General features: G+C 50.8%; 1 protein-coding gene across 5 annotated transcripts in view; it reads right to left on the minus strand.

Moving 5' to 3' along the window:
- The window catches only part of TIAM2 (TIAM Rac1 associated GEF 2), a 161201-nt gene that overhangs the window by 61241 nt on the left and 73722 nt on the right, over window positions 1-26238 (minus strand). For all 5 annotated transcript variants that reach the window (XM_079779697.1, XM_079779696.1, XM_079779698.1 and 2 more), the window contains 6 exons: window positions 22349-22450; window positions 19914-21074; window positions 16409-16844; window positions 10108-10280; window positions 7979-8203; window positions 470-655 (listed from right to left, as the gene is read on the minus strand). In XM_079779697.1, the coding sequence (XP_079635823.1) occupies window positions 470-655; window positions 7979-8203; window positions 10108-10280; window positions 16409-16844; window positions 19914-21068 (2175 nt within the window). In that variant the 5' untranslated portion in view covers window positions 21069-21074; window positions 22349-22450. The remainder of the gene's footprint in view (window positions 1-469; window positions 656-7978; window positions 8204-10107; window positions 10281-16408; window positions 16845-19913; window positions 21075-22348; window positions 22451-26238) is intronic.

Consider the following 26238-nt stretch of genomic DNA (forward strand, 5'->3'; position numbering starts at 1 on the left):
CCCGCTGACCCGCCCTGAGCTGCGGCGTGGCTGGCGTAGCCGATGGGCACCCACCACAGAGCATCACCCACTGGTTAGACGGGCCTGACAACCTTCGGATCGCTCCACCGGGGGCAGCCGGGGGCAAAACACCCACGGACCCCTCCCCAGGCTGAGCTGGGACACCACAGACCCACCCCCACAGGCGCGATTTCAGGAAGCCCCGTAACATCAGCTTCAGCCAGCCCTTTAATTCACCCCCGTGCGGCCACACCCGGGGAGCCCCGTCCTGACTGTCCGGGAGGGACAGACGGAGAGGCAGGTGCGGATGTGAACGGTCAGCGACTGTCTCCCAGGAGCTGGATCCCCGGAGCAGCAGCGAAGCCAGGATGCCTCCCCGCTCTATCCCAGTCACTGGGCTAGGTCACAGCCGAGCTGAGGGCCAGGAGCCGGAGAGAGGGGAGCGTCCTCCGTCCCCCTGGGGACTCACCAGGGCGTGGAAAGAGGATACGGACAGGATGCCCAGCCTGCCCAGGGCCAGCTTGGAGGGGCGGCTGGCGGCGGCCAGGAGGCTCTTGGGGTTGGGCAGCTCCCCGCCCTGCAGGCTGGCCAGGTAGCAGCGCATCCTGAACAGGTCCATGTGGAACCTCTCCAGGTTCTGCTCCCACTGCTGAATCTGGGGAAGAAGAACAGGGGCGATTTAAAGAAAAAGGAGGAGCGTTCACGGGTCAAACGGAAAATGCGAGCCCTTTCCCACACTGTGGCCTGGTTGAAATTAGCCCTCCACCCTCATCCCGCTCCAGCCCGCCCGCCCAAACACAGCCAGCGGGTCAGACGGTACAGCACTGCGTCGGGGGTCCCCACGGTGCCTTGCCCGAGGGGCACGACCTCTGGAGACACCTGACGTAGGCGGGAGGCTCAATGGGAAGTCAGCTTTTCCACTGCGTGTCGTTCCCTTCACGTTGACAGATGCGCTGAATGGCACACAAACGGATGCTGGACATGGGGGGTGGGGGGGCGTGGCTTTCCATTCCTGCACATTCTGAGCCAGTAACTCAGGACAGTAAGAAGCAAATGCACTTTAGGGATCAGGACAAATAAAGCTCAGGCACAAGGGAAGAATATTCCCAGCCTGTCTCACAGCTGTCTTCTCGAGCCGATTCCTGAAAATCCACAGTTATAAATGCATTGTTCTGTCTTCTAATAAAATGTCACTGTTTATTAAAGCTTCTCCCTTATTCATACCTCCAGGTGAACCAGTTTCTGAGATAATTTCTAGATGTTCTGTAGAGGGTGGACGCATGAGAGAAAGAAAACCAAGGAGCCATTGAATACCAGAAGATAAAGAAGCCCAAGCCGTCCACAGTGGGTTAAAAGAAATAAAGACATAAAATAAAATAACCCCAGCTGGTTTGGCTCAGTGGATGGAGCGTGGCCTGCAGACTGAAGGGTCCTGGGTTCAATTCTAGTCAAGGGTACATGCCGGGGCTGCAGGCTCAATCCCCAGTGGGGGGCGTGCAGGAGGCACCTGATCAATGATTCTCTCTCATCATTGATGTTTCTCTCTCCCTCTCTCTTCCTCTCTGAAATCAATAAAAATATATTTTAATAAAATAAAATAAAATCCAGGTCTATGCCAAGCACTAGAGATCGAGGAAGATGACAATCTCTCACACTGTCACTGGATCCTGCACTTTACAAACTATGTTTAAAGGCATCAATGTATTTAGATGACCAACATCAAAGTGCAACTGGAAGGTAAGACAGTTCCATCTTAAACAGGGAACCAAAGTTTTGTCAGAAACGCTGTGATAATCTCCAGCACACCTAGACCTCTCCACCCAAAACGTGGGGCAAAATGCAGGCGAATTCCCGGGAAGAACATGGATTCAGATGCCTGGGTTTGTAGGAGGGAAGACAGGGCTGGCAGACCCAACAGCTTAAAGCAGATCTTACGAAGCTCAAGAAGTTTGCTCAAGTTCAAAAAATGGGTATCTCAGTAAATAGTGTACATTGTAGAGGTAATTTTTAAATTGAAATTAGTAGAAAATACAAATGAGATGGGACCTTAGGACCTATTTCAACAATGCTTCCGATCCTTATCCTGACGGAGCCTTTGTGATAGCTCATTCTGTGCGGTCAGTTTGACTGGGCCAAGGAGTGTCCGGCTGTGTGGTCAAACTTTATTCTGGGTGCTTCTTCGAGGATGCTCTTGGATGAGATTAACTTTAAATGGGTCGACTGAAGAGCAGATTGCCCTTTCTAATGTGGGTGGGCCTCATGGAATCAAGTGAAGACTGAATAGAACAAAACGGCTGAACCCCAACCCCGCCCCCCCCCCCTCCAAGGGAGAATTCCTCCTGCCTAACGGCCTTCCAACTGAGATGTTGGTTTTTCCTGCCTTTGGACTTGAACTGAATGAAACATTGGCTCTTCCTTCACCTTGAGCCTGCCATTCTTGGGCCGGGAGCCAGCTCTCCGGGGTCTCCGGTTGCCGACTCACTCTGCAGATCTTGGGACTTGCCCACCTCCATAATCACACGGGCCTATCCCTTCTAACAAGTCTCTTTATATTTTTCCATATGTCCTATTGGTTCCATGTCTCTGGAGAACCCTGACTAATGCATCCTTTATCCCCACAGATCTCTGAGGCAACGTAAGCCATCATTAGTCACACATCTAGTCCATATCTCAAGACAGTAATTACCTGGTTTTTTTAAGGTCATAGTTTTTTATAGAGAGAATCAGTCATGGGGTTAAATGAGGATTTGTGGTTGGATAAGAACAATGAAATATTTGACTTTTTTTTCCCACAGAGTCACCCAAGTGGTCGGGAAGGACTTTGGGGGAACATGCAGGTGAAAGTACAGTGCAGACATGGCGTCAGAGGCTTGGGTTACGTCAGGTGTCCTCAAACTACGGCCCGCGGGCCACATGCGGGTGTTTTTGCCGTTTTGGTTTTTTACTTCAAAATAAGATATGTGCAGTGTGCATAGGAATTTGTTCATAGTTTTTTTTAAACTATAGTCCGGCCCTCCAATGGTCTGAGGGACAGTGAACTGGCCCCCTGTTTAAAAAGTTTGAGGACCCCTGGGTTATGTGAAGGGAAGAGGACAGTAGAAAGACTGGATGCATGGGGGGGGGGGGAGGAGACTCATGTAATACTTTAAACAATAAAGAAATTAAATAAATAAATAAAGTTTACACAAAGAGAAAAATAAAAGATTAAACAAAGGAAAAAGGAAAGACTGGATGCACGAGCTCAGAACAGATCTTGCAATACTGAGAAAGTCTGGCAACATCAGCAATGAGGCTGCTGGGGGAGCAGGGTTAGCCCACCTTTTTATCTCAGCCCAGGAGGCTGAGGCCCAGGAGGGAAGTGACTTGCCCGGGGTCACATTATAAGCTGCCCTTCCAGACCAGCAAGGCTCAAAGCGGATGCCGAGTGAACAATACGTGGCGGCAAGCCTCTACCATGTACTTACGACACAGCTGGGTCCCAGGTCTTCTCACTCCTAAGGCAGCTATCCGTGTCCTTTCCAAGAACTGCTTCAGCAACTTGTATTTAAATGTCCATCCAATTACCATCTGTTTTTCTCCCCACACCCCCACGTGTTCTGCACACGGGATGTAAGACCATCTACGCTCTCACTTGGGGGCCCTATGTGGACATGTATAACATCATTCGAGGGCCATGTGAACATTTTGCATTTCAATTTCCTACCAGCCATGTGCAAGTTCAGCCTAAATTTAAAGTAATGTTATATTTTATAATTATCCTTCAAAAGATGAGGTAAAGGAGGAGATGGAGATATATTTTTTAAAAGTAAAGGGAGAAATAGAAGACAATTTTGTAGCTACTTAGACATACACTACTTTAGGAAAATACAATCATCATCACTAAAATAGTAATGTTATCTGACATCACATTTTTCGGAGGAGTTCTGGAGATTTTTTTCTAACATTACCTAAGGTTAAAATGCCCCAAATCAATTCTCCTGTACCAAGGCTGTTTTTTCCCATTTTTCAAAATTCCTGAAAACCTGATAATTGCCCCTACGTATTTCTTCATTTTAAAAATAATCTTAGGACATAAGAATAAAAACTCAACTTCTTTGAAGAGTAAGCTTTCATTTCTTTCTTTTTTTTAAAAAAAATAAATAAATTTTTATTGATTTCAGAGAGGAAGGTAGAGGGAGAGAGAGATAGAAACATCAATGAGGAGAGACAATCCTCAATTGGCTGCCTCCTACACACCCCGCACTGGGGATCGAGCCAGCAACCCGGGTATGTGCTCTGACCGGGAATCGAACCATTACCTCCTGGTCAACGCTTAACCACTGACCCACACTGGCCGGGCATGTTTTCTTTTAATGTCCATGCACAAAACAAACAAAAAAATGACCAGGATAAAGAAAACTTGCTCTAAAGAGGTTTCCACTGTGTTTCATTTCAAATGGAAAAATGAACAATATTGAGGAGGAAAACTCCCATTTTTGAGCACTTTCACAGATACAATGTAAAAGTTTCCTCTTTATTGCTAACATAGCTGTATTCATTTACTGAGCCCTGGAAAGTGGGAGGGGGAGGAGATGGCGCCCAAGGCTGAACACAGCAGATGAGTAATGACACATAAAAAGATGACCAGCACATGCAGGCCACACCCAGGTCTCCTCACACAATATTTTCTACCCCTTAGTCATCTGATCGCAGTGCATGGTCTTCGTCCACCACCAGGTTTGCCCTGAAAGATGAGTGTCCTTCCCTTTTGACAGAAGAAGCTGAAAAGTTCCACGTTCCAAGCACCAAAACCTACCTTCACAGAGAAACCCACACAGTGACGCAGACCACACTGAGGCTACCTAGTGGTTAGAACAGCCAAGGTGGTTTAGTTTTGCCTTCCAGGTATAACTCACATGCCAGGAAATTCAGCTTTATAATAAATACTAGAGGCCCGGTGCATGAAAATTCATATACTGGAGCGGGGGGTCGCTCAGCCCGGCCTGCCCCCTCTCACAGTCCGGGAGCCCTCAGGGGCAGGAGGTGACCCGGCGATCAGGGGAAGGCGACGCTCCATCACACCTCTGCTGCTGCCACTGCCGGCAGCACAAGCCTCGGCCGGCCCTGGGTCTGAGTGCATTTGCCTGGTCCAGACTTGCACTCACAGAACTCAGCTGAATGCTCATCTCCTGCCCCAGATCCTCCCGCCGGCTCCACGCTCCTCCTCCTGAATGAAGCCCTCGCTTTGGCCCGGCACCTCCATCGTCTGGCCTTGTCTCCCTCAAAACCCTTCGCAGACTCTCCATCCCTTACTCCCCAAGTTGCTTGCCCCCACCACACCCCCCATATATATCGTATTTCCCTCAGGCTTTGTTCCCTTGGCCAGCTTCCATTTGTCCAAATTCAATCCATCCTCCGTCATTTTAAAACTTGAAGTAAATATTTAAGATGAAGCCCACGTTTCACAAACCCAGAGCCCTCCCACGCCCACCAACCATGAGTGTGCGCCCCCCTGCATCACCCCATTCTAACCGCCCCTCCCTCTCTGGTCCCGTGACCCACGGGGAGTGAGAAAGGCACAGGGCTCATCAGGGATGAGGGGAGCCATCTGGAAGGAAGCCACGACCGCCTAAGGGTGGTGAGGTTTTGTCCCTGTTTACTTGTGGAAAATAATAAGCAGAAAGGGAAAAAGAGTTCTCACTGGACTTAATTTACAGCTCTTCCTGCCTCCCAACTTCAAAAGGAAGCCGACATGCGGCCTGGCCGCGTGGCCGGCTCCACACGGGATACGCTCACGTGAAAGTTGCGTCATTCTGCCCCACCCAGATGCCAGCGGCCCTGGGGCCAGACCATAAGATGGGTGTCTTACAGCAAAGCACCCACCACCCAACGGGACGAAGTTCAGCCGCTACTGTGGTCAGGGTCTTTTTATTTGGACAAGCCATTGACCGTGATCTTGTCCACCCCGGTTCTTCCAACAAGACCTGTCGCAGAGGCTTCATCTTGCACGATGCAATGTGCCCTGTGAGTTCAGCTATTAAGCTATGAATGGCTTTTTTCCTGAGATTCTTGGGGTCCCTGGGGGAAAGCACTACATGAATAAAACAATATTTTCTTTCATGTAAAATACAGTAAAGTTCAGATTTTAAAGTAAGTGGATAAAGCACTGCTCTTTTAAAGAAGTTTTCCAAAGGTCGTTTCGAGAAAACGATACTTAGGGGATGTTTGAGAGATCACGTTCTTATTGGTCTTGATCTGGAAATACCTTTGCCTTTGCAGCTTCACAGAACGTTCTCCACAGACCATCTCATAAAAGTAATTGTAAGCACGTGCTTGTTCCCCCAGCATTGCAGGCACTTCGTGTCTGCAAGGGGAGAGCACACAGCATCTGGCAAGCGAGGCAAGGACAGTGGGTGCAGAAAAGGGAGTTCACGTGGCCCGCGGCAAAGCCCTCTGGGAAAACGCCCTGAAACCCTGCCACTGTGGTGGGAAGGAGATTTTCAGGTGGAATTTCTGAAGATCAATCCCAATAATTTCTTCCCAAAAATTCACAAGCCTAGATGGCATGAGATGGTGAGTGTGTGCATGCATGGGAAGGGTGAGGACAGCAGGGTCGGGGAGGGGAGAATTGAAATGAAAAATTAGTCGTATTTGTACTTAAAAAACCACGGAAGTGACGATTCTGTCAAAGGATGTAGAATGGGCCGCAAGTAAGAACTGCCCTAACTCTTGAACACAGTTTCTCCTCGGGCACCCAACCACCCAGACCTTGGGTCTGTGTGGGCATCAGGTGAGAGTCACCCCTCACATCCCACTCAGAGAATTGCACCAACGGTGACGTCACAAAGTAAGTATTTACCAACTGTGGGCAAGGGAATCAAGTTACGTTTAATGAAAATATTAAATTTCTAAACATGTTGGCTTGGACTTCATGCGGCCATAACGAGGAAACGCGGAGGAAGAGGAGGGGGAGAGGGGAGACTAGCCAGGAGCCATTCCATGGCACTAGCTTTCCCTCTCTCTCCCTGGACCTAAACATGCGACGATACAGAAAGTCTTGAAAACTCCAGCCTGGGCATCCCACCAGAGGGCTACCGCGTGGCCTCAAGGTTCAGGCTTGGAGAGCCAGGAGGAGTGAAAGCCACGCTTCCCGCCACTCCCGTCGCCGTGAGGGCTGAGTGGGCGCCCTGAACCGTCGGAGGCACCGGACCACGGAGCACGGAACTGTCAGTGACACGCGCCCGCGTGGTGGCTGTCTGAGCAGAGAGAAGCACATGCTCAGAAGCTGCTTCTCCTCTGAAAGGCACAGAGCACCAGCGCTGCCCGTTTCGTCGTTACATGAATGTGAAGTCAGACCAGAGGAGGCGTGCTCCTCAGCACTTCACCTGCAATGGAAGCAACGCTGCTTTCTGGAACCCACAGCCGCAGGGACTTACCTCTCATCCTCTGGGGCAGTGGTCGGCAAACTCATTAGTCAACGGAGCCAAATATCAACAGGACAACAATTGAAATTTCTTTTGAGAGCCAATTTTTTTAAACTTACACTATATAGGCAGGTACACTGTTATTAACCCTTTGCACTCGCTTGGTTTTTTCTCGATTCCTGCCTCCGATGCTAACCGTGCCGAGTCACACTCGACATCCAAGTGCAAAAGGTTAACTTAATTTATGGTCCTCCTAAGCTGGCCTTTGCTAAACACTCAAGGGGCCAAAGAGCCGCATGTGTCTCGTGAGCCGCAGTTTGCCAACCACTGCTCTAGTGGTTTTATTCTATGGAGTTTGTCCTGAAAGGGACAGTATCTGAGAGGCTCAGCGAGGCAAGGGGGAGCGGCTCAATATTAGGAAAAAAGCTTTTGGCACAAAACACCGCATCAGATGTGCACAGCAGCCGAAGGCCGAAAGGCACATCCCACCACCCAGGCCACAAACAGGCAGCCACGAGGTGCCGGGATGAGAAGCCACGGCACCTGCTCCCGGGAGACGGGCAAGGCCGCAGTACCTGGTTCTCTATGGCTTTCCTGTTCTTGGGGTCGCTGACCACGGACAGCTGCAGCTCGGCCATCTTCTTCATCTTGCTGTCCATGTCTATCTTCTGAGCCAGGTGTCTGGTCTGCGTCTTCAGCAGCCGGACCGTGTCCTCCTTGCCGCGCTTCTTCGCGAAGAGGGACGCGCACGCCGAGTGGATGGCAGTGACCCAGTTTTCCAGATCTGTCTGGCTCGTGGCCTAAACGCAGGAGGGTGAATAAATAAAATAAAAATAAAAACTCTTTAGAACTGTTTTAGCACCAAGTGCTCTCCACGGTGGCAGGCTGGGCTTGGATGTGTAACACCGAAGGGGTACCTTCACCCCATAAAACTGTCTAATTTCAAAAACACACACAACTACTCATCTCAGGCTCACAGATTCCCTGATTCCAGAGGGCCTGGGAGAACAGGAGGAGCAGAGCAGAAATAATCCTGCCCGGCCCGGGTGGCTCAGTTGGCTGAGCATCAGCCATGAACCAGGAGGTCACAGTTCGATTCCAAGTCAGGGCACATGACTGGGTTGCAGGCTCGAGCCCCAATGTGAGGCATGCAAGAGGCAGCCGATCAGTGACTCTTATCATTGATGTTTCTTTCTCTCTCTCTCTCCCTCTCCCTTCTTCTCTCTAAAATCAATTTAAAAACATTGTACACATATGATCCTGCAGCCCCAGACATGTGGGAAGATGAGCTAGAATCAAGCTGTCAGCCTAGGGCAGGGGAGTACTAAGAAAGCCAGGTATGGCCACTCAGTGTTGTGCTGCTCTCTTAAGATGGCTTATGCTCATAAATTTAATAGGATGAGAAAACAGTAGGATTAAAATTTGAAACCAGGATATGAAACTTCATGTCTACAGTATGGACTCAATTATGAAAAATGTCAATAAAAGAATGTTTTTTCTCTGCTCTCAGGACCTGCGGACACAAAGACCATGATACTGTCAGGTAAGGGGTATATCTCACTCAAAAGCAAGAAAGTCTGAAGGGAGCAGGACGGGCGGAGGCGCGTGGCTCCAAGCAGGCAGAGAAGCACTTTTGGTTCCCCATATGCGGAAACAGCCACACTCACTCCCAAGCCCCCAGTCCCGGGGCGTGGTGCACCACGCTCTGCGACTTCTCATTTGCTGGAAAGTTGCAAAAGGTCCCAGCAGCAGATCACCTGAGCCTTGCCGTCCCTACCACCCCTCCCCCCGGGAGACGAGACCGCAGAGCACCCGGCTGGGAGCGTGTCCTGAACAGCCGCTTCTCCCACTGCCACTGGGCCCTCAGCAAGAACCTAGCCTCTCCTGTGCGCACTCCCCCGGCTCCATCTATGCAGCCTCCACTCACCGGCCGGCGGGGCTCAGTGGTTGAGCGTCGACCTATGAACCAGGAGGTCACGGTTCGATTCCCGGTCAGGGCACATGTCTGGGTTGTGAGCTCGATCCCCAGTGCAGGATGTGCAGGAGGCAGCAGATCAATGATTCTCTCTCATCATTGATGTTTCTATCTCTCTCTCCCTCTCTCTTCCTCTCTGAAATCAATTGTGTGTGTGTGTGTGTGTGTGTGTGTGTGTGTGTGTGTATTAGAGGCCCGGTGCATGAATTCGTGCATGGGTGGGGTCCGGCCAGCCAGGCTAGGGGAAGGGGACATGGGTGGTTGGCCGGCCTGCCTGCTGGTCGAACTCCTAGTTGAGGGGACAATTTGCATATTAGCCTTTTATTATATAGGATATACACTGAGTGGCCAGATTATTATGCATTCAGAGGTCATAATAATCTGGCCACTCAGTGTGTGTGTGTGTGTGTGTGTGTGTGTGTGTGTGTGTGTGTGTGTGTGTTTTAAGCCTTCACTCTGGGGATTTCGGACCTCACACCCACTAGATCACCTGCTGTTCCCGGATAGGGATCAAGACTTTGCTTTGTATGAAGAACACCCCGCGGGCACCAGGAAACGCTCGCTGCGCGAGTGACTGACCGGCACTGGGGCTGGCTCGGGGCTAAGCCCCGACCCCCAGCCTAACTGAGCTGTGGCTCTGTCACCGCCAAGCTGTCCTGTCGCTCTGCCCCTCACACCCTCAGTGGACGCGCGTCGTCTCAGGCCTGGGCGAAGGACGCTCGGCGGTACCTGGAACAGGTAGACGTCCCCGAAGGAGTTGCTGAGGCAGAACACGTTCTCCTTCTTGGGGTGCTCGGGCACGGCCTGCACGATGCTGTCCTCCGCGAACAGGGCGCAGCGGGGCGCGCTGCTCTGGTCCAGGGAGTTCTTGCCGTAGGTCTCGTAGAAGAGCAGCGTGCAGCCTGTGGAGAGAAGCGGCCGGCCTGTCACACGGCCTGAGGACCCCGGGGCGCCGGGAGAAGGCAGGTATCTCACACACACAGACTGAACGCAGCAGCTGTGTCACACGGAAGGAAACGCTGGTCTCCAGAGTGTGCCTGGGTGTATTAGCGTTAGCTGGTGAAACGAGGGGGGTCTGTGCGTAATGTTGGTAAGAGCAACACTTCGCACGTATCGTCATGTACTGCTGCTTACCCCCCCTGCCAGGAACGCCTCTCGGATTCCACACCTACCGGCTCACCGGGGCCCCACAGCTGCCCAGGAAGGCAGGCGTGCTCTAGCCCATTTCACAGATGGGAAAGCTTAGGCGACACCACCTGTGCAGGTTCCACAGCTGGACCCAGACCCTCTGGCCCCAGAGGCCTCGCTCTTACCCACAACACCCATTAGAGAGAGCTCAGTGCAGGAGGCCGGAGAAACTCCCGTATTCGTTAGCTACTGGAGCTTCCACACGGACAGTACGCCGTCACCTGAAACCCAGTAAGCCTGGGAACCTGACCACTTGTGTGAACACACCAGTTTATTCTCCAAATGCCAAGTAAAACAACATTAGTATATTCTTCTATCGCACAGCGACAGGAAATATTGCTATCATCTTACCAGTTTAGATTGAGAGGAAAGAGAAAGTATTTGCTCCCCGAATTTCAAAGATTACTCCAAAAATGCCGCCGCATATGCTTGCAAGTATAGAGCTTCCCCCAACAGGCTATAAAGTGCTATAGGCAGAAGTTATTAAACGTCTGTTTTGATAATTAGATAGAATGTCCTATAATTACTATAATTACCATTTAAAAACAATTTCACTCTTCCCAGTTTCATGTTTTCCTTTAAAAACAAATCTCAGGGGGAAGGCAGGGGTGGGTGGGGAGAGATTAAGAGAGCCTATAGGCATATGTGCATAACCCATGGACACAGACAATAGTTTAGTGAAGGCCTGAGGGTAGGGTGAGGAGGGTTGGGGGGGGGCATCTGTAATACTCTCAACAATAAAGATAAATTAAAACACACACACACACACAAATCTTAACATGTCTATGTAATGCAGCACAGAAGGCGGGAGAAAAAGACGCCGGCCCCTCGCCCTGCCCTCGGAAACGGCTCCCTTTCTCCCTCCCCTGTGCTTTATGGTTTCTAGAAGCATGAGCAACGCTCTTTCCACAAACAAAACTCGTCCAAGCTTTGAGCGAGGCCCTCCGAAGGAGGGAGGGCAGCACGAGGTTTACGGGCAGAGCTGCTGCTGCGGGCTGAGCGTCTCTCCCTCCAGCGTCTCTCCCTCCAGCGTCTCTCCCTCCAGCGTCTCTCCCTCCAGCCACCGCATCACCTGGAAGCAACACCCGCAATCTTTCTGTCCGGGACCGGCACTGCCGCTGGGGACCCAGTGCCATGCATGACCTTGGGGCCAGGAATCGGGGCAAAGATGACAGAGCAACACCAGCCGTCCCCAAGCCCAAATTCCTCCCCAGGGTTAACGCTGGACTTCCCCGCCTCCCTCGCACTGTGCTCCCGGCGCCGTGGTTTGAATCAGTGCGTCCAGAGGAAATGAACACCACGCTGGGCAGATGCCAGGGTGTTGCCCAACCTCCCACCCCACGGACGACAGAATGCAGCTCTCAGGTGGCAGCACGAGACCCAAACGGGACGTTTCGCTTTAGAGCCAGGCCGGGGGTAAGCCCGTATGCGGAGCGCCGCTGCTGCGGAATTTGAGGCACAGGAAGTCAATCGCACATCTGTTACGTCAAGTTGGCCTAGCCTGGGTCTCTGACGCCGGGGGCCTCGGCTGACGGGAGGGGCTGCAGCATGTCAGGCCCGGCACCCCCAGGGTCGTGGCTGTCAGCCCCCGGCCCAGTCCCCGCCAGGAGCTGGTGGTGACCTGGGGAGTGGACAGTGCAGTGCCCGCCACAGTAGCACAAAGAGAAAACAGGCTGGGACAGCGGCGGACGCACAAGAGGAGATGTCATATTAGAACGATCATCCGCGAAGAAGAGCCGTTAGTCTCTGTTCTCCTCCAAATCCACCTTTTTGTTGACATCCTTTGAACCCAAACTCATCCCTCCATTCCTTGTCCTATCGAGGGGCAGAGCCGCCAGCACCCTAAACTTCCTTTATGCACCCCCCTGCTGACATCGGCCCGCTGTTGTGCATCCTGAGGATCTCTTTAGTGACCTGGGCAACTATTCCGCCCAGGACGCCCCCTGTGAACCGCATGAGAATCCACTCATTGGAAAAGACAGGACTATCTTTGTTAAGGATGCATTACACCCTGGAGCCCTAAAACACACCTGTGCCCTGAGCATCCCCATCATTTGATGTAGGTAGGTAATCAGGCGGTTTGCTCATCGGTTCTCTCTCCAGAATACTGTTTCGTTTCTTTACACAGATACCTCCAGGATAATTTTAAAATTCTGCCTCAGTGATCACATGTGCATACAGACACATATATATATATGTTTTTAACCAAGATTAAGCCCAATGGCTAAGTGCAAGCATTACAACTTGGGTTCTAAGCCAAGAGCGCTAAAATCAACACGCTGAGTCCCCGGAGAGGAGAGGTGAGGAAAGCCACGGGGGAAGGTTGTGCTGGGGAAACGTCTCTACGGCACGCCTCTCCTTGGCTGCAGCGGGAAGGAAGCTTGGTAACATTTACTGACAAAGCACCCTTCGCCCGCGGGTCCGGAAGTATTTGACAAGAAGCACGAGACGGCAGGGCCCAGGCCGGACCGCAGATCTCGTTCGTCATCATCCGAGATGACTCGGGACCATCCCATCCCTGAAGTCGGCAGCCAGAGGTCCCGGTGTGGCTTACACCGGCAGGCGTCCTCAAACGACGGCCCGCGGGCCACATGCGGGTGTTTTTGCCGTTTTGTTTTTTTACTTCAAAATAAGACATGGGCAGTGTGCATAGGAATTTGTTCATAGTTTTTTTTTAAACTACAGTCCGGCCCTCCAGCCGTCTGAGGGACAGTGAACTGGCCCCCTGTTTAAAAAGTTTGAGGACCCCTGGCTTACAGGACGGAAAGCAAGAACCCTGAGATGCGCTCTTCCAACCTCAAGTGATACGGGCCTGGCCCCCCCGGGAGCCTCCAGCGGCCGGCTCTGTGCAGGTGCCAGCGGCCGGGATGCAGGAAAGCAGGAGCTTTCCACTTGCCCACGGCCCAGCCGCTGTTTGTTTCTTTTTACGTGAAATTCAGAATCCACTTGTCTTCCATCTGTGAGTCCTGTCCTGACCGCTGGTGAACCAGATTAAATTCCGTGTCTCTGCCCCAAGACTGCTGTTTACTCTCAGCTCAGCCCTTATTTCCTCCCGGCTAAACAGTCCCAGATCCTTATGTCACCCTCCCTGTGGCACGGCTCTCCATCCCCCTGGTGTCACCTATGGCCCTGCTTCTCACAGAATACGTACACACACACACACACACACACACACACACACACACACACCATCACACGCCGCCACCACCACCACCCGAGGACATACAGAGGGCGGGTTTGAAAGCTATAAGACAGGTAGGGAACAACTTCCCAAAGCATCAATTTTAATCAACAAATTTACCAAAAAAAAAAGTAGGTACAGCTAGGCGGCCATCGGTGTGGCTCAGAGGTTGAACATCAACCTATGAACCAGGAGGTCACGGTTCGATTCCAGGTCAGGGCACAGGCCCAGGTTGCGGGCTCGAACCCCAGTAGGGGGCGTGCAGGAGGCAGCCAATCAATGATTCTCATCACCGATGTTTCTAGCTCTCTCCCCCTCTCCCTTCCTCTCTGAAATCAATAAAAATACATTTTAAAAAATAAGTACATGACACATATGGACCAGAGTGCGTCTGTTCTAACGACCACACCAATAAGAGGCAGCATCCGACTGTGATTCACAAACAAGTCCAGATGTTGCCCCCCCCCCCCCAGGGACACAGGCACTCCCCTCCCCAGTGACAGGTCAGGTGGGATCTGTCTGAGGATCGTCTGTTTACTAACGAACCTCCGCAGCACCCCGCCGAGGAGAGAGCAGGGCGGGAAAGAGAGCCGGACCTCACATTCGCTTTTTAATCACGCTTACTACCACCTTGGCCTCACCCCAACGGACACTCCTGCCATGGATGGGCTGCACATCAAACCCCACATCGTCTTCACTAGTCATACTTTGTGGCCACGTCTCCCTACCGTGTCCTTGGGGAGTTATTTGGTTACTAAACCTTAGAGCATAGCTTCTCCCTCCAGCATTTTTTCTTGCCAATTCAAGCCATTATTCCAACGTTCCAGATCCCGTCCGTCATTCCGGGTGAGCGCCTGCTTCCCTGGCTGCCAAACCCAGGCGAGGCCTGTGCCTTCCTCAGCCGCACGGTGTCCCGGGACCCGAACCCGGAGCGCAGAGGATGGCACTCTGTAGGATGCTGGGCTCGGGTTTTATCAACCCTCCAGTTTGCCGGGGAAGGGTGCACCTGTCGCAGAGGGGCGTAGGGGTCATTATGCAATCACGTCAGCACCCCAAGGTCGGGGGCCGGAGGGCTCAACGTTTCTAAATAGGGGCCAACAAAGCAGAAAGCTAGCGAGGGGCACAGTGGGGTGGGGGTGGGGGCCTCCAGGCTTTCACACACACTGCCTGGGATGTGATCCCCATTTCTGCTTCCTCCCGTCATGAGGAAGGGCGTCGGCCCAGGAACGCGGTCTGACTCTGAACACCACACTCAGTTCCTCTGAAGAAGTCACAGGACAATTGCAGAAACGCCGGGGCTGCGCGGCCGCTGTTCCTGCCCCGTCGGTGTAACTCGGCACTGTGCCCACTGAGAGCCGCGCCCCTCCTGGGTCTCTGCGTCCCTGCAAGTCCATGCGCCGTCCATGCGCCCACACCGAGCAAGGCGACCCTAAGTTTCAAACAGCAATGCTTGGGAGAAACTTCTATCAGATCCTTACTCCTGATCCCTGTTCATTAAAAACAAAGCATCTGGCCCTAACCGGGTTGGCTCAGTGGACAGAGCCTCGGCCTGCAGACTGAAAGGTCCCAGGTTCGATTCCGGTCAAGGGCATGTACCTTGGTTGCGGGCACATCCCCAGTAGGGGGTGTGCAAGAGGCAGCTGATCGATGTTTCTCTCTCATGGATGTTTCTAACTCTCTATCCCTCTCTCTTCCTCTCTGTAAAAAATCAATAAAATATATTTTAAAAATAAATAAATAAATAAATAAAAATAAAAACAAAGCATTTGGCCCTAACCGGTTGGCTCAGTGGATAGAGCATCAGCCTGCAGACTGAAAGATCCCAGGTTCGATTCCGGTCAAGGGCATGTACCTTGGTTGCGGGCACATCCCCAGCTGATCGATGTTTCTCTCTTTCCCTCTCCCTTCCTCTCTGTAAAAAATCAATAAAATATATTTTTTTAAAAACACACACAAAGCATTCGGTTTTCTACGGTATCAACGTGACTCTCTTACTTCATAAAGGTGGGAGGACACAAATCAAATAACCCAGATGAAATCCCAGTTCTACAATCTGAACACGTGCCCAATAGGAAAAGCGTGATCTGCATTCCAAATAACTAAACTACATTTGCTTACTTATCTGGGGGTATTTTCTTCCCTCCAGATACAGTAAAGGTATTTAAAAGTGGTACAGAAATACCTACAACATAATAAGCAAAAACTATGAAGTTCAATCATGTGTCCAATGGAATCACAAATGTGAATATTAAGTAAGCCATATCGCACGGGTTTGAGAAAGTGTTTGTGGCCCTGGCCAGTGTGGCTCAGTTGGTTGGGCATCGTCCCAGTCAGGACATCTGCCCAAGTTTTGGGCTCGATCCCCGGTTGGGGGCTTGCAGCAGGCAGCGGGTCCATGTTCCCCTTCACATCAATGTTTCTCTCTCTCTCTCTCTCTCTCTGTCCCTCTCCCTTCATCTCTCTCTAAAAATCAATTTTAAAATCTTAGAGAGAGAGAGAGAGAGAGAGAGAGAGAGAGAGAGAGAGCGATTGTAGTAAAGCATGCAGGAAGATCCTATGTCAACTCCCTTCACATGAACTGATGTGAGCGCGGGCCCCGGCACCCCCAGGAGAGCGCAGCGGAGGGAGGGTCCCGAGGCCCGGGGTCCCCGGCACACTCACCTTTCAGGGTCACCCAGTACTGTTTCCACTTCCTCCGGGCCACCAGCTCCAGCTTCTTCTCCTTCTGCAGCGTGACGAGGGGCTTGAAGAAGAGCCAGCCGGCTTTCCGGACCACCCCCTGCTCCTTCTCGAAGAGCAGGTCCAGCTGCTCCAAAGAGCTGAGGGACTCGCTGCTGGACTCGGCGGTTTCCGTGGACGTGTCTACGTTCTCCGTGTTGGTCCTGCTGATTTCCAACTCGCGCATGAAGTTTTCATAAATGTTCTGCCGGAGGGGGTCGCTGCCGATCGCGTGAGCGGACTCGCTTCTCTGGGACAGGAGCTGCGCCGAGCCCCCCGCCCACAGCGAGGCAGGCGCCCCGAAAGGCCCCGGGACGTCCGCGTTCAGGCCATCCGAGCGGCTGTCGAAGTAGTCGCTGCCCTCCTTGGACCTCGGCTCCTGGGAGCAACCAGAGGACCCCGATCAGAAGTGACGCACATCCAAAGCGTCCCCCCGACAGGACACACGTGGGGCACTGTTGGTCGCTAGTGCTGTTGCCACTGAGCAAGATGCTTTTAGCAAAAGCGCATCGTTAATCAAGTCTCTAAACCAGAAAGAGCTGTGGGAATAGTGCTGCCCAACCCAGTTTATAGCCGGTGGAAGTCAACGCTTCAACATGGAAACAAAAATACCACTGACTCTCCTCCATGTAACCTACGCTTAGCATCAAGAAATCAACTAGTGTATTTAAAACCCATGAGTGAAGATTTCTAGGCTGAGGTTTCTTTGCTGACTGTGAATCGGAGGCTTAGGGGCAAAAATTCATGTCCTTGCAGTCTATTTGTTTTTTTTCCTGCATCCTTTTAAAGGTAAATTAGAAAATCCTAGTTCCAGGGTCAAGGGGGAGGGGACATGGGACTCAGTGTGGCAAAGCACAAGCTTCGAGGCACAAACCTGTCCACAAGGTAAACACGGCCTCCAGCTCCCCGCCACCTGCCCAGGTCTAGGCTCGGGGTCTCTGGCAGCTTCCTTTCCCACTGAAGAAACCAGGCTCCTGAGATTCCTCATCCACAGAGGGCACACAGCGGAGCCATGCCCCCTTTCTTCATCATTAATATTGTGTGCTTAATTTGAGACTTTCTTTCATGAAAAGAATTTACTCTGCATTCACTCTCAACCTTTCACTTGAACATCTGTTTTATTCTAGGCCAGGGGTGGGGAACCTTTGTTCTGCCAAGGGCCATTTGGATATTTATAACATCACTCTCGGGCCATACAAAATTATCAACTTAAAAATTAGCCTGCTGTGTTTGGTGAAACATTTAATTAACTCACCCCTCATGCCTGGGCAGGGCCACACCAAATGATTTCGCGGGCCTTTTACATCCGCTGGCCGGACGTTCCCCACCCCTGTTCTAGGCACTGGGCATACCAAAGACATGGTTCTTGGCGTTCATATTGATTTCAACACAGAATCAGAGACAGGCAGCTCTAAATAAAATTAAAATTTCTACAATAACTTCTACCCCTACGAGGACTGAACAGGCCGAGCACAGAGCTGAAAACATGAAGATGTCCTCTCACATCTAGATTACAAGTCTAGTCATTCAGGAAAAATACCTTCCATAGAGCCCGTTCATTGGTAAATAGCAGGCAAGTGTGCTTGAATTATGACTCAAAAGATACTGGCATCCCAAACTGGGAGCTTAGGTCACGGTCACTCTGCTGAGAGATGCTAACCACGCTCACCTACTCTGCTGCTATTGGCCTTTCAATGTTGGTTCCTTATCCATTAAGAATAAAAATGAAAGAAAACTGCGTCCAGGGCCATGCACTATTGGCCTTATTTTGAATACTGCAATGTGAGAAGGGGTTTTATTTCCCGGAATTCCACCCAGGAAGCAAGCGGCAAAGCAGCGATCACTTGCTATCTTTTGTAGGAAAATCATCAGCTCTGAAGAGTGCTTCCAAATACCCAGCGACAATAAACAGCTGAACCCCGAACACGGCTATTACTAATGAAAATACTGTTTTCCGTGTGTGTTTACACGGTGTCCCAAAGCCACATTTATTTATACACGGGTACTTATGCAAGAACAGAGCAAATAAGCCAGCTGCGGTGAGTCATTTAGGAAACTTTCAAAATAGTTTGATTTTTTTTGAAAAAAACCTGTCACTTGTTATTCTTCAAAAACTCTTAGGAAGTGAAGCAATACTTCGCATGTAGCTAGCATTAACACGATTGCAGCGATGAGCAGGACTCTGACTCAGCGCCCCAAACACGGGGCTGCCTCATACTCAGCAAGAAACACCACGGGGTGTCCAGAAGAAGCAGAACCCCGTCAGAAAGGCACTGTAATGCCAAACTTAAACACGACCTGCAAACCCTCTTGACGTGGTTTCTAATGAGAGACTTCAAGCTGTCGCGCTAACTTGGAAATGTTCAGAGGTAGCAAAGACAAAATGTTCTCCCTGAGCAATGGGAAAAGATGACATTTTAGTATTTGTAGCTGATTCTTATACACAGACATGAACTTCCCCAGTCTCGAATAAATTTCGAAATCTTTCCATCTAGAATCCTAATAGCCAGGGACGAGCAGCGTTCAGCAAATAGGCATGGATGAATGAATGCCCCTAAATAGGCTCTCTGGTTGTGTTTTGGGTGTGAAGCTAACATGCCATGTGACACAGGTGCACTGAGCAGACCGATTTCCATTCCTCCAATCAGATCATCATAAACGAGGACACTGAGAGAGAGACTCCGGATGTCACTCGGCATCCTGGGAGCTAAGGGAAAACTGGTCACCACCCCTCACTTTCTAGGAAAGAGGGCCAATGTCACCTCGTCATGGTGCGCGCGCATTTTCCTTCAGCGCAGAGCACGGACCGCCAGTCCTCTAGAGAATTCCCTGGGGACTCTGCAGGCGTGCGGCCCACACATATCCTGGTCCTCCCCGGGGAACAGGGCAGGGTTATCTCCTACTCCCAGCCTCCCTCCCTCCAAGTGAGGCACGGCCACCTGACATGCTTTAGCCCATAAGTGTGCACAGTGCAGAAGAGAGACACGCTCTGTGCAAATCAGAGACGTGGACTCACCGGCTCAAGGCCAGTGTCAATGGGGGTCACAGCAGACCACAACTGAACCTAAGTCGGCAGGCGTGGCTCAGTGGTTGAGCGTGGACCTAGGAACCAGGAGGTCACCCTTGGATTCCGGGTCAGGGCACATGCCCGGGGTTGCAGGCTCCATCCCCAGTAGGGGGCGTGCAGGAGGCAGCTGAGCAATGCTTCTCTCTCATCATTGATGTTTCTCTCTCTCCCTCTCCCTTCCTGTCTGAAATCAATAAAAAAAAAACATTTTTTTAAAATAAAAGAAAATGCAAATCTGAAGCAAAAGGGGAAAACAACAGGATCGCAGGTGTTGGGCTCCCTGAGGCCCCGGCCCAGCGGTGCGGCACCTTCTGCCCACGCGCCCATTTCCCAGAGAGAGGAAAGCGGGGCATCCTTGGTGCTGCTGCCCGGCCAGCTCACCTGCAGTTTCCGCTTCTTCCGGGACAGGCTCCCGGTCCAGTCGCTGATGCGGCGCATCCTGGCCTTCAGCGTGTCCTTCTTGGCCGCGTCCTCCGCCAGGGCCTTGGACTTCCTGCAGGGCAGCGTGAAGGACGCGTACTGGCCGGGCTCCCCGCGCCCCACGCGGGACAGCACGTCCATGTCGGAGGCGAAGGACACGCGGTGGCTGAGGCCGGCGGGCGCGCCCACGTCCTCCTCGGAGCGGCGGGCCCCGCACCGGCCCCCCAGGGCGGCCTCCGGGTAGAGCTCGCGCAGCGAGGACAGGGACGCGCTCTGGCTGAAGGGCTTCGGGGCGTCCCGGGGCGGGGAGCCCGCGGGGAGGCTGGGGTCGGGCGAGGCGGGCGCGGGGAAGGGGCCCTCGGCCTCGCTGCCCTCCGCGTGGCCCCAGGGCGAGTCGTACCAGGACGACTCGGAGCTCAGCGAGCTGCCCTTGCTGGAGCGCGGGCGCGAGCGGGCGGGCGAGGGGCGCGGGCTGGGCGCGGGGCGCGCGCGGGGGGCCGGGCTGGGCGAGTAGCGCAGCAGCCGCACCGGCCCGCCCGCCGCCTCGGCCTCCGGGGGCGCCTTGGGGTGGCCGCCCCCGCTGTGGAACTCCACCCGGAGGCAGCCGTCCAGCTTCCCCAGCGTCTTGATGAGCACCCGGGGGCTCCGCTGGTCCTCGCCGGGCGGCGTGGAGGCGAGGCTCTCGTTGCCCGCGTAGCAGTTGAGGAGGTGTCCGTGCCGGTCCTTGGGGGCCACGTGGTTCCCCGCCGGCTCCTGCCCCGCGTAGTGGAACCCGTTCTCGGCGGAGAAGGCGGCGTGGGTGGCCAGGAGGTCGCCCCCGGGGCCGATGGTCCTGGGCTTGGAGGGGGCGCCGCCTTTGGGGGCCTTGCAGGCGGGGCCCCCGGGCCTGGAGGCGTAAGGCTGGCTGCTCTTGAAGTGAGAGAGGCAGCTGCGGGCCAGCGAGCGGGACTTGTAGCCCGCGCCGCCGCCCCCGTGGGCCCATCCGTGCAGGGACTTGTCGTCCTTGGCGTGGATGCTGCGGATCTTCAGAGAGCACGGCTTTGGCTTAGCGCCGGGGATCGTGTGGCTGTGGTTTTTAGATCCCTGAAATGTGTACTGGCTCTCGGAGTTCCCCATTTTAACCTGAAGGAAGGACAGGGACATGGGTGAGCGCCAGGACCTAAATTACATTCCATAGGACGGAACTCTCTAAAAAAGGGAAAAATAGCCCTAACCGGTGTGGCTCAGTGGATAGAGCGTCGGCCTGTGGACTGAAGGGTCCCAGGTTCGATTCCGGTCAAGGGCATGTGCCTTGGTTGCGGGCACATCCCCAGTACGGGGTGTGCAGGAGGCAGCTGATCGATGTTTCTCTCCCATCGATGTTTCTAACTCTCTATCCCTCTCCCTTCCTCTCTGTAAAAAAAATCAATAAAATATATTTTAAAAATAAAATAAAAAGGGAAAAATGATCTTCGTGTGGCAAAGGAACCAAGCAACTTCTCTCTGTGCCCGACACAACGCCGCCGAGAAGCAGGGACAAGACTCGCCTACCGGAATCGGTTCTCCACACCCTGCAGGCGAGTCATTAGCCAGGTGCACGATACTGCATGGCCGCGCGCTGCTTACTTTAAACACACAATGTGTCGTGTGAGGTCAATTCAGAAATTGAACTGGCCTAAAAATCAGTTTAAGGCAGGGCTACCTTGAGGCTTGTTGTTACAAGGTTTTGAATCAATAATTCTTAAAGAAAACGAAAAAATTAGGGAAAGGTATCTTTCCTCTATCAGTCTAAATACAGTGATTTTTTAATGGCCAGAGAGAGATATTTTCATTCTACATACACTGCTTACCAATATAAGAGAGTACTGCTTAAAAAACTACCACATTTAGAGCATAACTCCAGCTTTCATATGTCACACAGGATAGACATATCACAAGGAAGGACTCGAATTCCTCAAAAACGAGGCTGAGATGAAAAGGGCGGGGGGGGGGGTAAAAGTTCTCATTTGGGGCAGAAAAAAAAATTTTAATAAAACAAATCTCTAGAGCTTTTATAAAGACTTGAAGAGTCCTCACTTTAGAACACGGGAGAGAAAAAAGTTCAAATAGGACTTGTATCTCAAAAAATGGTTAGATTCTTTCAATTCCTTTTAAAACCCCAAAACCCTCAATGAATCTATTCGTGTCGCCAAACTCAAAGTGAAATGTGACCCAAACCTTCCCCACTCAGTTTTAGGAAGGCTGGAGTTGAGGTTTCCAAACACATTCGGCAGGATGTTAATTCTTTTATATCGACAAGGTACAGCCACCAAACCAAAGTCACATGGCTTGACCCAATAATGAAACCGTCACTCATATACCTTAGCCACGGTCATGCAACCTGGCCGTGACCCACAAGCCACGTGAGCCGGATTTACCTGCAGTCTACTTTGTGCTCTGGGGGAGATCAATGGTCAGTTGGCTTTCTGAGGTCCTGGGAGCAAGGCAGCATGGTTAACAAGCGAGTCCATGAAACGGCCCTGAAAAACAGACAATATGAGACACTCTGTCAAGCATTTGACATCAAGTGCCCCCCCCCCCAAAAAAAAAATAAAAACAAGGATTTCATGTAAGTTATCTGAAGAAACAACTGCTGGGTCCAAAATCACCGTCAAAGTAATAAATGAAACGTCTGTGAGCTGCCTGAGTCATCGGGTTGTTTGGGAGATGTAAAGGAAGCCAGGACTGCCCATCCAACCTTGGAAAGGCCATTAACTCAACACACAGCCTGGAGTCAAATGCACGCCTTTGTTTCAGGGGTTGAGCAGGTGAAAGCGCCCGAGTGAGTCATGGCTCATCTGTCACCACCGCTAGGAAAACAGCTCTCAGACTCACCGCACCGACAACATTGCAGGAGCATCACCCTGATGTGACAAGAACGGTCATTGTTCTCCACTGGACTCAGTAGTAAACACAAAACCCCAAGTGCTGACACACAGCGAAACAGTCCTTGGCTGGAATAACTGAAGTTACAGAAGTTGACCTCATGAATGAGATGAACAGTTTTCCTCAAGCACATGTTTGGGCCTCACTGCACAAGGGGCAGGCGGCCCGCCTTCGGTGGGGAAGAGGACGGGCCGGGGGTGCTGCCATCTGGCAGTGATCACTGCTGGGACACAAAGCCTGTATTTTCTCTGCAGACATAGAAAGCATTGCTATGAGGTTTCAACAGTGAATTGTTTTTCTTTAAAGAAAAAAAAAAAGTATGAACAACCCTATACATCAACAAACTGGACAATCTGAAAGAAATGGAAAAATTCTTAGAAACAAACATACAACTTAACCAAGACTGAATCTGGAAGAAATGGAAAATCTGAATAGACCAATTACTAGAAAGGAGATTGAATCAGTAATAAAAAAAATCTTCCAACAAATACAAGCCCAGGACCAGACGGCTTCACTAGTGAATTTTACCAAACACTGAAAAAGAATGAACACCAATCCTTTCCAAACTCTTCCAAAAAAAATCGAAGAGAATGGAATATTCCCAAACTCATTTTACAAGGCCAACATTAATTACCCTATTATCAAAACCAGACAAGGGCACTCCTATAAAAAAAAAAACAAAACTAGAGGCCAATAGCCCTGATGAATATAGATGCAAAATTTCTCAATAAAATACTAGCAAACCAAACTCAACAGCACATTAAAAGGATCATACACCATAACCAAGTGGAATTTATCCCTGGGATGCAAGGGTGGTTCAATGTACACAAATCAATCAATGTACTACATTGCATTACAAGAATGAAAGAAAAGAATCATATAATCACCTCAATAGACACAGAAAAGGCATTTGACAAAATTCAGCATCCATTCGTGATAAAAACTCTTAATAAATTAGGCATAGAAGGAATATACCTCAACATAATAACGGCCATATATGATGATAAGCCTGTGGCTAGCATCATACTCAACACTGAACAGTTGAAAGCTTTTCCTCCAAGATCAGGAACTCTGCGTGTTAGAAGGTCGATTTGGGTACAGACTAAGCAGGAATCACTCCCAAGTGGGTCTGCCTGAAAAGATCAGTGTACAGACCCACCGGGAAATGTCTCGGTGATTAACACAGTGCTGCCTAGAACAGGAAAAGGGGGTGACGGATGACAATAGCATGTGCATGTTAGGACCAGTAATGCTGACCAGCTGTTCCATGTCACCCCTCAACACTGCAGAAGGAAAACAGCCTTGAACTGTGGCATGAAGGCTATCTCCCATATTTGTGAGGAACGTATTGACGGGAAGGGTGATCTCCCAGGGAAACTATGGGATTGTTGTCCCTGAGGAGTTTGGCAAGTGGAACACATACTATCTGCCATGCTCCGGCTGTGATTTCTGTCTAGAAGCAAGACAATGAATAGGTCAGATTGTCAGCACCCTGACTCCAGACTCCTTTTCTAAGGGAATTTGACGGTATTCAAGTTAAAAATTTTTTGTTGTTCATAGGGGGCTGGAAAAGATCGAAACAATTGATTTCCTGCGAGCTTTTTTTAAAGAAATACTTAACAGGCCCCCATATCTTTAAATAGAAAAAAATATGCACATTAGGTACACCAACCTGCAACAATAGAACATATCAGGTATACCTAACGTGCCATGAGGCCCACAGCTGACCGAGAGATAGTTTAAGTGAAGTCACTCTGGAATAAATAATTACATGGCACTAAGACTGTGTGTACTTGGCAAATATTGTATGCTGTGTACACACTTTTTATAATTATTTTCAAATTATTGATTATAAAATATTCAGATATTTTAAAATTGACCACAATCTCATGAGCCTAAAAAGAAATCCCTGTCTTTCATTTTCTGAATTCCCTTCCAGTCCCCCTTCATAGGACTGTGCTGTGCAGCTTTTTAAGCTAAAATCCTAAACAAGAATGGAAGATTTTTTTTTGTTCTTTTTAAAAAAATGTGATCAATTACTCACCCAGGAAATGTGCAGCAATAGGGAGGAGTTTCGCAAATACGTCCTCACAACCCCAGCAGCAGCTGTGAGTTACTGGGTCCCCCAGCAAATCACCTTTCAGGAGGGCATTCAAGATTTACCTTTTCTTCATGTGCCTTCAGCTCGCCTTGAACTGACGCACCGGGTTCCCAGTCTCCACTTCCGGGGAGCGTCGCGTTTAGAGCAAAGGAAACGAAAGTCCTCCAGTCCTGCCTTGTCCCAAGCCCTGGGCCAGCTGTGCAGATGGAGCAACTACAGGGGAACCAGAGGAACCCCTGGCGGGCCAGATGGTGCTGCCGGGAGGGCCAGGACTCACTGGGGACAACAGAACAGAGGCCTGGGGACACTGCACAAAAGCGGACCTACGCCGAGCCAGGCAGCTAGGGAAGCTCGAGTTGTGCAGCCTGAGACACCCACAGGCTTCTCACATCACTCCAGAGAGAGTTTATACTGAAGCAGGAGCCTGACCATTGTCCAAGGCAAACATTTCAGATAGCGCCAAGAGCTAAGGAGGAGATAAGAACAGGGCGGACCATCATCAACCACAACAATATCTACCAGGTTCCCCTCACTTTCGGGTGGGAGGTTGGGGGGGACCTTCAATCACTAAGGAGACAAGTCTCAGAAGCCTGGCCTGGTTTGTGTCAGAGAACTCGGGCTGCGGACCTGCCTCCAGGTCTCAGATAGCGTGTGAGTCCTTGGGGAAATGACTCCTACTTTCTGAGTCTCGTTGTCTATATTTGCAACTTGAGGATAAAAATATCGGCCCTACCTACCTTGCAGATTGAAAAATCAACTGTGAAAATAACAACAAACAAAACCAAAAAAAACCCTGTGAAATGCAACACAAATTTGCAGTACTGCTATAAATTTTTAACTACAAATTTCATTGTATGTACTATAATAGTACACACAGAGCTTATAATAGTCTGCTGTTTCAGATATTTTATTAACTATTACACTAATTATTACATATGTTTATATATAACCTACTTTTGCCCCACCGTGTGTGTGTGTGTGTGTGTGTGTGTGTGTGTGTATGTTTGGGACTTTCCAAGTTCCAGTGTTAGCATCTGTCTGATTTTGATCAATTCCCCAAATTACTACAGCCATATAAAACTAGCTAACTTCTCTGACATCTGTCACATGCCAACAAAAACAATGACACAGCCATGTACCTGTCTTATTAGATTCTTATGTTAGAAAATGTAAAAAAAATCACCTACATGCTCAGCGAACAACTGGCACTACCTTAACGCAGTCATTCTCAGCCCTGGCGATCTTGGCCCCCAGGGGATAATTGGCATTATCTGTGGACAT

The sequence above is a fragment of the Cnephaeus nilssonii genome (genome assembly GCF_951640355.1).
Source record: "Cnephaeus nilssonii genome assembly, chromosome: 9".
In the NCBI taxonomy this organism is placed as follows: Eukaryota; Metazoa; Chordata; class Mammalia; order Chiroptera; family Vespertilionidae; genus Cnephaeus; species Cnephaeus nilssonii.